Here is a 13,142-nt window from a genome sequence, read left to right on the forward strand (position 1 = left end):
CTCTCACTTCGTGGCTAATTAGAGTTGTGTTAAAGATAGGCTAGATGGCAAGACTCTTGTTTGTATTTATGGGATGGGTCTGTTTTTATGCCCTTGAAAGGGGACTTACTGAGAAGAGGATAATATTTATTTGTTTACTTTATTTTAATCACCCACCAAATTCTTTATTTAAAATAATTTATTTTTACATTAGTTCCACAGTTTTCCTATATTTTAGAAAACTTATCATATAAGTTTTTTTTTTTAAATAGAATCAAACTTTGGTAAGTGTAATTTAATAACTAAGTAAATTTAAAATTTTTTTTATATATTTAATTAGCTTGGGACTTTATTAAAAGCCTCCTCAGGGTTTTCAAGCTCCATTTGCCAGGTTAGTTAGTTTTAAACTCGCTTTGTATTTTGCTTTTGGGCCAGGGCTATGACTTCATCATGTGGCCCGTGGCTTAACGAAACTAACCAAATAATTCTGACAGTCAGTTCCCATAAATCAATGTCAAGCGTTCTGTTCTTTTATATTTCGTTTAAGGTTTGTTTTAGGTTTTGGTTCGAGGTTTGTTGTTTCAGATTGTGTTTAATCATTTTATTGTGTGCGAAGCAATTTCCTTATGATTTCCTTTTGACTTTTACTTTTACCTGATTGCCCAAAATAGAAGAGTTCAGAGAACCCATTTGCCATAAAAGCCGGCCAACTATTCTTAATCGCTTGAAAACCTCATTTGCATACTTAGGCATGAGCTCACTGGTTAGCATGGCCCCTAGTCTTAGGCACACCCCCAAAACACTTTGAAAAAACCATTCCCATCAAAGCCCCCCCCTCGTAATTCCAATTGTCTGGCACTTGTTGTGCGTGTTTTTTGTCAAAAATTTCACGCATCGTTTTCTGCTTTGGCGGCGGACACATACAAATTGGCTGTTTTACTAGCTCAGTCTATATGGAAAACCCCCTCGCCCCCTTTTACTACTCAAATTCAGGGAAAGCTTTAAGCTTTTTGTCCAGAATCACACTCACAACAAACCAAATGTTTGAGTGAAACTTGTTGGCCTGATAAGACTTTGGGGCCCAACGTCACTTTTGTTATTCTGAGTTGTTTTTAGGTCTCGTTTGTTTCTTTTTTTTTTTTACTTGATAAATGGCTTCGTCGTGTGGCTTTCGCTGTTAGTTTCGGTGTATTAAATTTTGTGAAATGAAGTCATCGCTAGGAAAAAAATTAGGGGTCAGTATAAAAGTGTGTATAAAATCCAATTTTTTTCTTTATCTCAATCAGAAAGTTAGGAATTTATGTTTGCTCATATTTTGTTTTGCTTTCTTCCGTTTTATAAAATATTGTATAGGATGTTTAATGCCTTTAAGTTTTTGTTTCACTCAACGAAAGCTCACTCAAAACAAAAATATCACTCATACGCCGCTTGGGCCTTTGCTAGCCAGTGGCTGCGCATTTGTCCAAACAGTTGAGTTTCGACATCGCCAGCATTCGCGCGTTTGCCTTAAAGTAGTTGGAAGATATCTAAGGAGTAAAAACATACAGTTTTTTTTGGAAATTTATTCAACAGTTTTTCTACATTTTCTAAGCAAATGTAAGTTGGTGAAGTGCAAAGGAAAACTTTTTAAATTAAGTTGGGTTTATTTTTAAAAATGTCCTGAACCTTTAAGCAGCCTCCAGTCTTAGGCTTATATATCATTTAAAGAAAAGGCTTTATAACATTCCAAGAGCAAACTTTGACCCAGTTACCGCCAATTGCGTTCCCCTTTTCCTTTGTTCCTGGGCCATCATTGTTTTCAATTTCCGTTTGGAGGCCTTGTTTTAGGCGCAGTTTCCCTATTTCCGTGTGTATATATGCGTGTGTTTAAATCATCATCAGTCTGAAATTTCAACCCCCCGACCCCAGAAACCCCTTCTCCAAACTGGCGCTTGCGCGTTTCCCAGCTCCCAGTGATGTCATCTGGGCTAGTGGTGATGTAGGTATAAATTACATACATATATTATGCCCCGAGCATAAGTCCCCTAAGTCAATGATTTCTCTATTGCGTTGCGTGTTATATCTGAAATCGCCTTTGCTTCCTGTTTTGGTACCCCCCGCCCCCCCAAAAAAAAAAAAAAACATTTTAATTTATGCATTCAGTCCGAGGCGGTAATATTTGAGAATGCTTATATACAAACATGTTTACTCATATCTGGTGCAGTATTTCATGTTTATCCCCCAGCCATTCCATTTATAAATATACAACAAGATGACCCAAATTTCCCTTTATTCATTTGCTCTGGGATACAATACACTTGAGGTAGGTTGGGTTTATAATTACTCGGCCTCCTCTCCAGGAAGTTCATTCTTTTCTATACATGGCTATCTATAACCCATTCATATTCCCATTCAAATTTTCGCCATAAATATTCCCAATTAACTTTTACCATTTTGGTTGAAAAACTAATTAAAATGTTGGCAACGGATTCGCAATGCCTGACTGGAGCTGGATGAGAACTTGTTCGCCAGATCAGAAATACAGAGAAAGAAACCAAAATAGAGATGGCAAATCGAGAAGAAACGAATTATTTATGGTCTGGCAGTCAAAGCGGATTATTTCTGATTTAGACTATCCACGCTCCCCATCAGAATGCCTGATATTCTGCGGTCATGTTCGCGAGGGGCATGTTGACTTTGAGTTGTCACAGATAATTTAAAATGGGTATATTAAATGTGTAGTATCCAAAATAGTTCAACACATCCTGTGTCGTAATTGTCTTGGCCAAACCTTTGGATTGGTTTGTCCGGTTTGGAGTGAGGTAATTTATTACATACTCGTTATTTATAGATGGACTATTTTTTGGTTAAAAACTTTGAAGTATAAAATTACTGTCTAACAATCATAATAGATTTAAGTCATTCTATTTCTAATATAGTAATTTTAAGTACAACGATTGATTTCCTTAAAGAAAACACTTCTTTAAAAACTACTGTATTGAGAGTATTCTTTAGTCGTTTTATTTTGATTTATTGTCATTTTAAAACCCTTCTTGCATATTCCAACATCTTTTGTGGTGTAGTTTGTCAACTTTTCTTGTTCCTCGGTATTTATGGCTTCCAATTACAAGTAGGGGCGGAGTAAAGGGTTCCATTAGTCTTCTGCGGGGACGGGTTCGGTAATTTGTTTCGTCTTGAGCGGAGTTCAAGTTCAATGACCCAGGTCCAATAAGATGATTAATGACAGGGGCAACTTGCGTTGCATGCAATGCTCTCAATTATTCAGTCGGATTAAATAGATGAATTTGGTGGATTATCTGGGGAATATATGGGCTATGAAATTGCCTCACCCCAGAGCTAGTTTGAAGCTGATCCCAGAGCAGCGTAATCAAGAGCCGGCGTAATGAGGCGATGACATAAGCAGTGACGACTCGATTCACTCAGTATTCGATTGGGGGGTGGTATAGTATTTGACATGCTCGACGGGCTGCATCAAGGTCACGGCGATTGGGTGCATACAAGTATATACCCCTTCCTTTTCGATTTGTTAACATCTGTCCGGGCACAAGCCACAGCCTCATATCTCACGAACATAGGCCTCCAAACTGGTTGCAGTCCCATCTTATCGCCGCCTTAAATGGTTCCCCCAAACAGCTTCCAACTCTCCTGGGGCTCAGTCTTCCAACCTTAAGTGGTGCGTAATTAATGGCCCCGCCAATAAATGCTCACGTTTTATTTACTGTTTATGGAAGGATGAGGATTTGGTGCCTTCTCAACTTCGTGTTGGGTAGCCTGTAAACAAGACGACAATTTATGCTACTAGCAATTTCAAAACTAAATTATCGTACAAATTTATGCCACGTTCGATGGCCAACAAATTAAGTGGGGTATTTTTTGCGAATGGGTGGGGGAAAATAAACAGTTTATCTTTAAATAAATAAATAAAGTACGTTTTTTGAAAAGTGATAAATATTTATTTTGAAATAATACCCTAGGGGCAACATTTGGGTACCAGAACTGTTTAATTTCTGAAACTCATCTAAATGAGTGGTTTATGTTGCCTGCGGCTTTACCCTTAAGCAATGTTTTATAAACCTAAACTAAACCTATGGTATCGTAACTGTATGTTAAAGACTTTTTATAATAGATCTCGCGAGCTACCGCTAAGTTCTGACCCCCTTTAGAGAAACCTAGGTGAGTCAAACAACCTGTTGACTATTTAGTTTTGTTTATTTGGGCTTTGCAAAAAGACGATAATTGGCTTCGTTGGGTGATGGGGGAACCAAACAGATGACGCCATTTCAGTATTGGATCACTCCCAACATCTGAGAGAGCTTTGGTCTAGCTTTGGGTGGGTATGGCTTTGTTATTGTCCAGTATAAACTGTATTATCATGTTGATAGGAAAGTGAGTAAAACACAGATAAGTTTCTCGTAAAGATACGTATGGGAATTGAAGCTCGTTAGTTGACGAAGACAGACAAGACCCACCGCAATGCTGATTAGCGTTGTAGCTCACAGGTGAGAAAATGCGTAGGTGGTTTCCTAACCAGATTACGCATTAAGGAAAAAGTTGCGTGATAGCAGAGACCACAACAAAGTGAAAAATGGAAAACTGACCTACCAGGCTAGGCATATTGATAAACTTTTAATGACCCTTATTCCAAATAAGAAATTGGAGGTATTTCGAATGGTGCTTAAAACTTTTTTTGAGCCATAATGGCTTATAATCTCTGTCTGTGTGTAATTAAAGAATTTAATAAATTAATTAAATTAAATTGCAGATCCAGCATGTCCGAGGCAGCAGCAGCAAATGGCAGCCCTTCCCCAGCTCCAACTCCCGAGGTTCCGGCGGCCGAGTTGGCCCAATTGGCTCTGGAGGATGAGCCCAAGGTTAGCTTCTCGGATCAGTTCAAGGCCTTCTCCAAGTTCGGGGACTCCAAGTCCGACGGCAAGCTGATCACGCTCTCGCAGAGCGACAAGTGGATGAAGCAGGCCAAGGTCATCGACAAGAAGATCACCACCACCGACACGGGCATCCACTTCAAGAAGTTCAAGGCCATGAAGATCTCACTCGGCGACTACAACAAATTCCTGGAGGATTTGGCCAAGACGAAAAAGGTGGAGCTGTCGGAGATCAAGCAGAAGTTGGCCGGCTGTGGAGCTCCAGGAGTGGTTTCCGTTTCGGTGAGTTTTGTTTTAATACCTTAAGTGTAAAAAGATCGGCAATGATCAATTTAATATGAATGCTACCTTACAATAGTTATCTCCAATTTTGTATAGATTTAACCAGCTGAATATCTGTTTCAAATCTTAATGAAAAATTAATTCAAATTCTTGTCGTAAATCGAAAATCATTTGTGAAGTCATCACAACATCATTGTTTAATATAATTTAACACTGTCAAAAATCCGTTATTATTTTAAGGTGTATAATAAGAATTACAAATTAATGAGTATTATTTAAATATTATTTTGAGCGAACAATTTTCGCTCAAAGTTTGCACAAGTGCAGCATTTTTCGAAGAGATTGCTTTGTAAGTTTGTAAATCGAATCAAGACGAACCTAAAAATTTCGAATTAAAATTCCTGTTCTTTAGATTTGTTGCTTAAATATAAATTTTAGTACTACTTTTTTCGATTGTAATATCACACATAATGCAAGTCGTCATATCATATATATTATTCTCTATTTTCTTTTTGTGTATATGAATAATTTAATATAATTTTGGTTAACTTTTTTTTAGGCTGGAAAGGCGGCAGCTGCCGTGGATCGATTGACGGACACAAGCAAGTACACCGGTTCCCACAAGGAACGCTTCGATGCCTCCGGAAAGGGCAAGGGAATCGCTGGCAGGCGTAACTTGGTCGATGGATCAGGCTATGTGAGTGGCTATCAGCACAAGGACACCTACGACAATGCCACCAAATAAGGGAATCACCAATTTTAAACCGCCCATTCTCTATAAAAAATGTCTTTCTAACTTTTGTGTTTCCTTAGTTAATGTCTCCCATTTCGTTTGGTAGCTGCAGTAATTTATCTTTGTGTACATAATCTAAGTTTGTGATAATTTAAGTGCTTACAAATAAATTGATATAATTTGATTATGTTTTTGAGTTTTTTAATTATGGTTTCCTTACGTTTTCCCTCGATACGTACAACTCTGAAGCGGCCCAAAAAAGTTCAAAAAGCTAATTCCAATCAAAATTAAATATATCTTTCATGGTATTCGAATCCATGTTTGCTAGTCTTAAGATACGAGATAAACTTTTAATATTGAAATTTGTGAAAGATATTTAATTATCATATATGGAAACCAAAGATATACGACATACATATACATACGTGGATATGTTTTGTTCTCATAAGAGTTTTGCTTAAATAAATACACTTAAAAATGTCCACATTGATTCTTTATTTGTATTGTAGTTTGTCGGTTAATGGTATATACTGTTTTAAGAATTTATAGAAATGGAAAACCATTCTTGATTAGGAAATTTATGAGTACAAAATAATTTTAATTATTTTCCTTTTTTTAAAAACTATAAGAAAAGGTTTGACCAAAATCAGATTTTAGTTATTTTAAAGTGCCTAGGTTCTATGCCATTGAATATTAAGAATATGACATTGCAAGATGGTTATTAAGAGATCATTGTTTTATCTCTGTAACGACATTATCAATGATACAAAGCTGACATCGCAAAAACCAGAGCAGTGTGAAGCAGACTGAACGCTAGAGCGACCAGATAGCGATGGAAATCGATATGGCGGCTTCAGTTTGCATAATCCTAACCCAGAGCAGGTGGAAAACTAGCTATTGATTGCAGCCGAGCCAAAATCACTCAAAGATATATCATATATCCCTTGGAAAATAGCTATAAATGCGGTGATCAGTGCAATTCCAAGTCAGTAGTGCAATTGAGCTCTGAGCTTGATGAAGCCTCAAGGAATACACCCGACTACTACAAGTATCAGCCAGCCCAAGATGTCCTTTCGCGGCAAGAATGCAGTGGTGACCGGCGGAGCTGGAGGCATTGGTCTGCAGGTGTCCAAACAGCTCCTGGCCGCCGGAGCAGCGGTGGGTTTATCACTCTGCTCTATGTATAGTCTTTCCTTAAAACTTTGTCTCCCAGAAGGTGGCCATCATCGATCTGCAGGACAACTTGGAGGAATTTGTAAAATTACGGGCGGCTCATCCCACGCAGAGCGTCATGATCGTCAAGATGGATGTCGCCAACAAGAAGGGTGTGGAGGCCACCTACGAGGAGATAGCCAAGACCTTTGGCAACATCGACATTGTGGTCAATGTGGCTGGCATTTTTAATGACAAGGATGTGCAGAGGACTCTGCTGGTGAATCTGGGTGGCATCATCAACTCCACGCTGAGTGCTTTGCCCTACATGGGCAAAGATAACGGCGGCAAGGGTGGCATTGTGGTCAACATGAGCTCGGTGGTGGGTCTGGATCCGATGTTCATCATTCCCGTTTATGGAGCCACTAAGGCGGGCATCATCAACTTCACCCGTTGCTTGGCGGTAACTGCTTAGATATCTCTCATATTCCTCTTCATAATTTTGTTTTCTTTTCCCTCCAGAACGAAAAGTATTATCAGCGATCAGGCATTAAGTTTGTGACTGTGTGTCCTGGAGCTACGATGACGGATATGTTCACCAACTTCACGGAGAAGATCATCTTCCCGGAGACCAGTGACGAGACCTATAGGATCCTGGACAGATTGAACAAGCAGAGTGCCGCTGATGTCTCTCGCTGCATTCTGAATGTGCTGGAGAAGGATAAGAACGGAGCTGTCTATGTCATCGAGGGCAAGCGCGTCTTTCCTTTGGAGATGAAGGCCCAGTGGACGGGCAAGGAGCAGGCCCTTTAAGCGGGGTCAAAGTTCTTTATATGCTAAATCAGCACACTATAAACATCTGAACAAGTTATGGAAATTAGTTATTTAATAAACAAACAAAGCACACTGAATATTTCTTTTGTGATTAGTCCTCGCGCCAGCTGACTAGCACTTCGTCCGTGCGGAAACGCTGGGTCACAAAGGCTTCCTCCAGGGGCATCCTGGTGCCTGAGCGGAACATCTCCGCCCCGGCATGGGCTATCATCAAGCCGTTGTCTATGCAGTAACGTTCATCCGTGGCAAAGAGTTTTCCATTGCGCTCCTCGCACATAATACGCATCATCTCCTGGAGTCGCTCATTGCAGCCCACGCCTCCTACTATGAGGACCTGGAAAATAAGTGGGTTAGCTAAGGGTATTAATATAGAAAGGGGTTATAGTCCACCTCATTGGAGCCACAGTGGGCCATGGCGCGCTCTGTGATCTCCACTAGCATGGCAAAGATGGTCTCCTGCAGCGAATAGCAAAGATCCGCTTGGCTGTAGTCAACGACCTCCGCCTCCTGCGGCTTCTTCCTCTTGTTCTGCCTTTTGCCAGGGTCAGCCAGATCCTCAATATAGGACAGAATCCCCGAAAAGCTCACATCCATGCCTTTGACCACATAGGGTAGTTTAATATACCGATTGCTAAGCTTGGCCAGCTGCTCGATGTTGTAGCCCGGACTGGGATCGTTGGACAGCTTGATGATGCGGGCGAATCGATCCAGGCAATTGCCCACCGCGATGTCGATGGTTTCGCCAAAGATACGATATCGCTTATTGGAGTAGGCAATCACCTGGGTATTTCCACCGCTCACATAGAGCACTATGGGATTTTGGGCCCCTGTGATAAGGCGACCCATCTCGATGTGTCCGATGCAGTGGTTGACGCCCAGCAGAGGAATGTCCCACAAAAGGGACAACGTGCGGGCCACAATTGCGCCCACCAGCAGGGGAGGAGCCATTCCTGGTCCTTTTGTGTAGCAAATGACATCCAGGTTGGAGGGTTCCAGCTGTGCCTCCTTTAAGCTGGCCTTGACCAAGCCCAGAATGGCCTCTCTATGATGTTTGGCCGTCTCCTTGGGCAGGAAACCTGTTGCATAGAACATCATGATGAAATCTCTATAAAATGCCGGTTGGTTAGAATACCCATATACCTTCTCCCGGTGGCGTTATATAAGTTCTCCGCACATTGGCCAGCACTTCACCATCTTTAATTATACCAATGCCTATTTTATTGGCACTGCCTTCAATGCCCAAAGCGCAAACCATGTTTGAAATCGAATAAAAATAAAACAATTGCAATGTAAACAAACACCAGTGTGGCCCTTTTTTGTGTAAGTGGATTTTGGTAGCGGTAAAGTACGTTCACACTGCAGTGGCAGGGTAGTCAACTCCTATAAATAAACAGCTGCTTTGCAAATAGCAAACTTTGTTGTATAGCTAAAAATACGCGAATTTCATTGTCAAATTTGAATAAATGATAAAATAATTAAAACAAATAATGGAATCAGCTCAGGCAACACAGCCGGCTGAGGTGGAGAGTCCGGATATAATGGAAAATGGGGATTCTGGCCGTGATTTAAACCACATCGAAGTGAAATCAAATGAAGACGTGGAACTGAAAGCGGATTTTATTGACCAGCAGCTGGAAGAAAGCGATGCGAAAAGTGACCAGGATGGGACCAAAATGGAGGAGGAACTTAAGGCAGCCGTCCTGGAACAAGTGCCATTGGAAGAAGGAGAGCTGACCCTGCGATTCAAGGATCTTCAGGCACAGGAAAAGGAGGAGGACGAACTGCAGACAAATCCTTCGAAGCCCCCGCAGAACGATATTTTGTCCCATGTCCACTGTTTGGCCCAGTTGGAGGAGCAGCGTCGCAACTACGAGCAGCAGCTGGACCAGCTGCGCACCTCCAACAACCAGAAGGACAACATGATAACCCTCATCCAGCGAGAGAACGCCATCCTCGGCAAGGAAAAGCAGGCCTGCCGCAAGGAAATGGACATGGCCAACAAGGAAAAGGAGGCCACCGTCATAAAGTTTGCCATGAAGGAGAAGCTGCTCATCGATGCCAAGAAGGAAAAGGAGGCGGTGGAGAAGCAACTGGCCGAGGCCAAAAAGGAGGTCAAGAATGTGTCCACCAGATTCCAGGCTGTAAACGAGGAAAAGTCCCGCATGACGTACATCATCGATGAAAAGGTGGGTGGAAAAGTTGATCTGTAGATGAATAACCTCTTATCCAAACCATTTTATCTTGGTGTTATCAGAGCAATGAAATCAGGAAGTATCAGCGGGAATTCGAAAAGTACAAAATCGAAATGGGTCACTTAGAGTCCAAGCTAAAGTATCACATAAACAAACTGAACATCGAAACAGAGGCCAAGGCGGTATGGATAGATTATCCAAGTACTATAGTTTATCCCCATTTAATAAACTTTATTCCCGTTTAAGGTTGTTGAACGCAAACTGGAAGAGGAAAAGAATGCACCCAATAAGCTGGAGGAAAAGGCCAATGGTAAGTTGTTTTTCATAAAAAACGGTTTACAAATGACTTACCTATTCTTATTCTTACCTACAGAGAAGCTTAAAATGGAATTCGAAGCCAACACAATACTCTTGAAACACGAGATCACCAGCAAGACTGAGGCTCTGGATAAAGTCACCAAAGAGCAGCAAAGACTAAGCGATGCCAACAAGGAACTGCAGCAACAGCTTCAAGACATTCACTCAGCGGTAAAGTTAACTTATGGGTTTTAATAGTTTGTTTTAAATTACCTTGTACTCTTTGCATTACAGCATAACCAACTCACCCAGGAATTCGATCGCTTAAGGGAACTGCACAACTCCGTAGAGGCTTCTTATAGCGATGAGCTGCTTAACTCCGCTAAACTCAGGGGACAACTAGACGAACTTCAGCTTTTACGTACTCAAAACACCTTGTAAGTTTTATTTGTAGAATAATTAGGTACCCTCCTAACCAAAACTGCCAAAGTTCCTAAATGCATATTTCAGTGTCCAAACCTTAAGTTCCCTTAGGTCTATCTCTATAGATTCGCAAATAATTTATAATTTTGACTATTTCAGAAACGAAGAAAAGTTGGCGGACCAACAAAAACGAATCCAACAACTGGAGGCTTTGGTCCAAGAAAACGATTTGGATATGGAGCAACTTAAAGTGAAGAAACAGGAGTTACTTACCATTAACAAGGAAATGAGTGAGCTAATTGTGCGACTGCAGAATGACATTTGTTTGGCTGAAGCCAAGGTAAGTAAAAATAAAAATGCAATAACAAAAAAGAAAAAAGTATACATGCCCCGGGTGAGGCTCGAACTCACGACCTTAAGATTATGAGACTTACGCGCTGCCAACTGCGCCACCGAGGCTATGAATATCCAAAGATTCTAACCAGCTCCTATTAACGTAGATACCGAAAGCAACCTAATGCAGATGAAGGATCTTATAGTTTAATATCTGTTTCTTTGCAGGCCCAAGGTTTAGAGGCCGAGAACAAGTTACTTAAACAAGAGAAACTGGGCTACGACTCCAAGTACAATCAAATGGAGCATCAACTCAGCTTGGAGGCGACGGAGAAGAGCGAGGAGCGCCTGCTGCTGGCCAAGCATTTATCCGAAAAGACCAAGCTGTACGAGCTGACCAAGCAAAAGCTGGAAGATGTCCAGGGGGACTATGAAGCCATCCAGCACAAGCATGCCACCGTGGTTAAGGAACTTCACCGGGAGCTGAGCAAGTTTAAGAGGGGGATTACGGATTCCAAGGTGCCCATCAGCTACTGTAGCAATTGCCAGCAGGCGATCAATGGCTACCCAACAGAGAATCCCCAGCAACGCAGTCACAGTCGCTCCAGTAGCCACGGTAGCCTGCACAGCGGCAGCCGGCGGGCCAGCGAGTCCTCCGAATCGGAAACGGTGGCTAGTAGTGCCACCACAGTTCAACAGCCGCCGCCGCAGCAGGATCTCCAAGCGGTACCGTCTAAAAAAGTCCTCGTTGAGCGAATACTGCGGCTGCAGCAGGCCACTGCCCGCCAAACGGAACGCATCGAGTTCCTGGAGAACCACACGGCCGCTCTGGTGGCCGAGGTGCAGAAGAAGTCCAAAGTGGTGCAGCACTACATGCTCAGGGATCAGACTGCCGGCGCATTGACCACGTCGCGCAGCGATCAGAACAAAAGCGAGCTGGTCAAGTACGGGAATGGGATTATGGCGGCCATCTATGGAGGATCCTCGAAAGCAAGCGGCGAGAGCAAGGCCATGTCTTTGGAGCTCTCCCTGGAGATCAACAAGAAGCTGCAAGCTGTGCTGGAGGACACGCTGCTGAAGAATATAACGCTGAAAGAGAACCTCGATGTGCTGGGCCTCGAAGTAGACAATCTCACCCGGAAATTGCGCTCCCTGGAGGTCAACGGGAAGTAATGCCAGTCTTCTTAAACACTGTATTCCATTCCAGAGTCTAACCCGTGTAAAGATAGTGTACAAATTGTATGAGCTTTAGTTTAAGTGTATAATATATGTGTATTTAATATTTTAACAATGTCCCAGGCTTATAATAATCCTTCGTAAAGCTTGGCGCTTACGGGTTTGGGCTGTCCCACACCCAGTTCGAAGTTTATGGTTGGTTTCTCACCATCCTTGGCTAATCTGGCCAGTTTGTTGTGTGTTAGTTTGTAGTGCACCTTCATCTGGGGATTGGGATTGCCCGTCTCCTCTGAGACCAGCTCGCGGAGCAGAGGTGGCAGGTCAATCTTGGTGGGCAGCACCACTGGCTGCACCTTGTTGTTGTTGTTCAGGTACTTGGCCTCTTCACTTTGGGGCACCAGTTCGTAGTCCGCCTTGTAGCTGGTGCTGTAGATCTCCACGGGCTTGGGCTGGGTTACTCCGCGCCAGGTCTTCTCCACGGTGACTCGAACCTTGCGGATTTCGCCGGGCTGTTCATCTACGGACTGCACCTTCAGAATCCGCATGTAGCAGGGCTCCGGATATCGCTGGAACATGTTACGTATGAGGAGGCGACCCACTCCCCAGTTGGGCAGATCCGAGACCAGCTCCCACAACGTGTTGCCGCGGAAGTCCGTGGTCCGGCCAAAGTACTTCATCACCTTTTGGGCCATTTTATCGTGATATTTAACTAGTTTTAATTGAATTTTTGGTAAAAGTTAAAAAACCGTCAGTTTGCCATTCACTGGGAAGGTCGAACAGCTGTGCCGGCGCATTTAGCAGCGCTGTTGATAGCTAACAGAGTGCTGTTAGGAGGGAAAAGTTTTTAGGCTGGCAATG

At 42.4% G+C, this 13,142-nt stretch overlaps 5 protein-coding genes and 1 non-coding gene across 8 annotated transcripts; 3 read left to right on the plus strand and 3 right to left on the minus strand.

The window, feature by feature from the left end:
• Positions 1–1,417: 1,417 nt before the first annotated feature.
• On the plus strand, positions 1,418–6,064 carry LOC128257031 (tubulin polymerization-promoting protein homolog). Of its 2 annotated transcripts, none has more exons than XM_052987831.1 (3): positions 1,418–1,575; positions 4,742–5,144; positions 5,704–6,064. In XM_052987831.1, exons 2-3 carry the CDS (start codon positions 4,749–4,751, stop codon positions 5,887–5,889), a joined length of 582 nt encoding a protein of 193 aa, XP_052843791.1. In that variant the 5' UTR covers positions 1,418–1,575; positions 4,742–4,748; the 3' UTR covers positions 5,890–6,064. The 2 variants fall into 2 exon arrangements, with proteins under 2 accessions (XP_052843791.1, XP_052843790.1); XM_052987830.1 differs by lacking the exon at positions 1,418–1,575 and adding an exon at positions 4,351–4,478.
• Positions 6,065–6,856: 792 nt separating this feature from the next.
• On the plus strand, positions 6,857–7,940 carry LOC128257025 (fat body protein 2). Of its 2 annotated transcripts, none has more exons than XM_052987822.1 (3): positions 6,857–7,035; positions 7,091–7,492; positions 7,552–7,940. In XM_052987822.1, the coding sequence occupies exons 1-3, from the start codon at positions 6,892–6,894 to the stop codon at positions 7,840–7,842; spliced, it is 837 nt and encodes a 278-aa protein (XP_052843782.1). In that variant the 5' UTR covers positions 6,857–6,891; the 3' UTR covers positions 7,843–7,940. The 2 variants fall into 2 exon arrangements, with proteins under 2 accessions (XP_052843782.1, XP_052843783.1); XM_052987823.1 differs by having other exon boundaries at positions 7,094–7,492.
• On the minus strand, positions 7,898–9,190 carry LOC128257020 (probable tRNA N6-adenosine threonylcarbamoyltransferase). Its single transcript, XM_052987814.1, has 3 exons — positions 9,004–9,190; positions 8,254–8,939; positions 7,898–8,197 (listed from the first exon to the last, which is right to left on the minus strand). Exons 1-3 carry the CDS (start codon positions 9,116–9,118, stop codon positions 7,955–7,957), a joined length of 1,044 nt encoding a protein of 347 aa, XP_052843774.1. The 5' UTR covers positions 9,119–9,190; the 3' UTR covers positions 7,898–7,954.
• Positions 9,191–9,240: 50 nt separating this feature from the next.
• LOC128257010 (coiled-coil domain-containing protein 186) lies at positions 9,241–12,389 on the plus strand. The gene is made up of 7 exons (XM_052987803.1): positions 9,241–10,049; positions 10,118–10,237; positions 10,302–10,365; positions 10,429–10,583; positions 10,647–10,789; positions 10,935–11,115; positions 11,337–12,389. The coding sequence occupies exons 1-7, from the start codon at positions 9,351–9,353 to the stop codon at positions 12,279–12,281; spliced, it is 2,307 nt and encodes a 768-aa protein (XP_052843763.1). The 5' UTR covers positions 9,241–9,350; the 3' UTR covers positions 12,282–12,389.
• Trnam-cau (transfer RNA methionine (anticodon CAU)) lies at positions 11,162–11,234 on the minus strand. The gene has a single exon. It is a non-coding gene; the product is annotated as a tRNA-Met (tRNA).
• Positions 12,356–13,075, minus strand: LOC128257034 (uncharacterized). Its single transcript, XM_052987835.1, has one exon. It carries the CDS (start codon positions 12,974–12,976, stop codon positions 12,410–12,412), a length of 567 nt encoding a protein of 188 aa, XP_052843795.1. The 5' UTR covers positions 12,977–13,075; the 3' UTR covers positions 12,356–12,409.
• Positions 13,076–13,142: the final 67 nt, after the last annotated feature.

The sequence above is a fragment of the Drosophila gunungcola genome, assembly GCF_025200985.1.
Source record: "Drosophila gunungcola strain Sukarami chromosome 3L unlocalized genomic scaffold, Dgunungcola_SK_2 000002F, whole genome shotgun sequence".
Lineage (NCBI taxonomy): Eukaryota > Metazoa > Arthropoda > Insecta > Diptera > Drosophilidae > Drosophila > Drosophila gunungcola.

Coding starts and splice junctions, on each gene's coding strand:
- LOC128257031 (XM_052987830.1), top strand. CDS start 4,453: ATGCTGATTAGCGTTGTAGCTCACAG. Junction 4,479..4,741: donor ATTAGCGTTGTAGCTCACAG/GTGAGAAAATGC, acceptor ATTAAATTGCAG/ATCCAGCATGTCCGAGGCAG. Junction 5,145..5,703: donor CAGGAGTGGTTTCCGTTTCG/GTGAGTTTTGTT, acceptor ACTTTTTTTTAG/GCTGGAAAGGCGGCAGCTGC.
- LOC128257025 (XM_052987822.1), top strand. CDS start 6,892: ATGAAGCCTCAAGGAATACACCCGACTACTACAAGTATCAGCCAGCCC. Junction 7,036..7,090: donor TCCTGGCCGCCGGAGCAGCG/GTGGGTTTATCA, acceptor TTTGTCTCCCAG/AAGGTGGCCATCATCGATCT. Junction 7,493..7,551: donor ACTTCACCCGTTGCTTGGCG/GTAACTGCTTAG, acceptor TTTTCCCTCCAG/AACGAAAAGTATTATCAGCG.
- LOC128257020 (XM_052987814.1), bottom strand. CDS start 9,118: ATGGTTTGCGCTTTGGGCATTGAAGGCAGTGCCAATAAAATAGGCATT. Junction 8,940..9,003: donor TATAACGCCACCGGGAGAAG/GTATATGGGTAT, acceptor TCTATGCAACAG/GTTTCCTGCCCAAGGAGACG. Junction 8,198..8,253: donor CCCACTGTGGCTCCAATGAG/GTGGACTATAAC, acceptor CTTATTTTCCAG/GTCCTCATAGTAGGAGGCGT.
- LOC128257010 (XM_052987803.1), top strand. CDS start 9,351: ATGGAATCAGCTCAGGCAACACAGCCGGCTGAGGTGGAGAGTCCGGAT. Junction 10,050..10,117: donor CGTACATCATCGATGAAAAG/GTGGGTGGAAAA, acceptor TGGTGTTATCAG/AGCAATGAAATCAGGAAGTA. Junction 10,238..10,301: donor TCGAAACAGAGGCCAAGGCG/GTATGGATAGAT, acceptor TTCCCGTTTAAG/GTTGTTGAACGCAAACTGGA.
- LOC128257034 (XM_052987835.1), bottom strand. CDS start 12,976: ATGGCCCAAAAGGTGATGAAGTACTTTGGCCGGACCACGGACTTCCGC.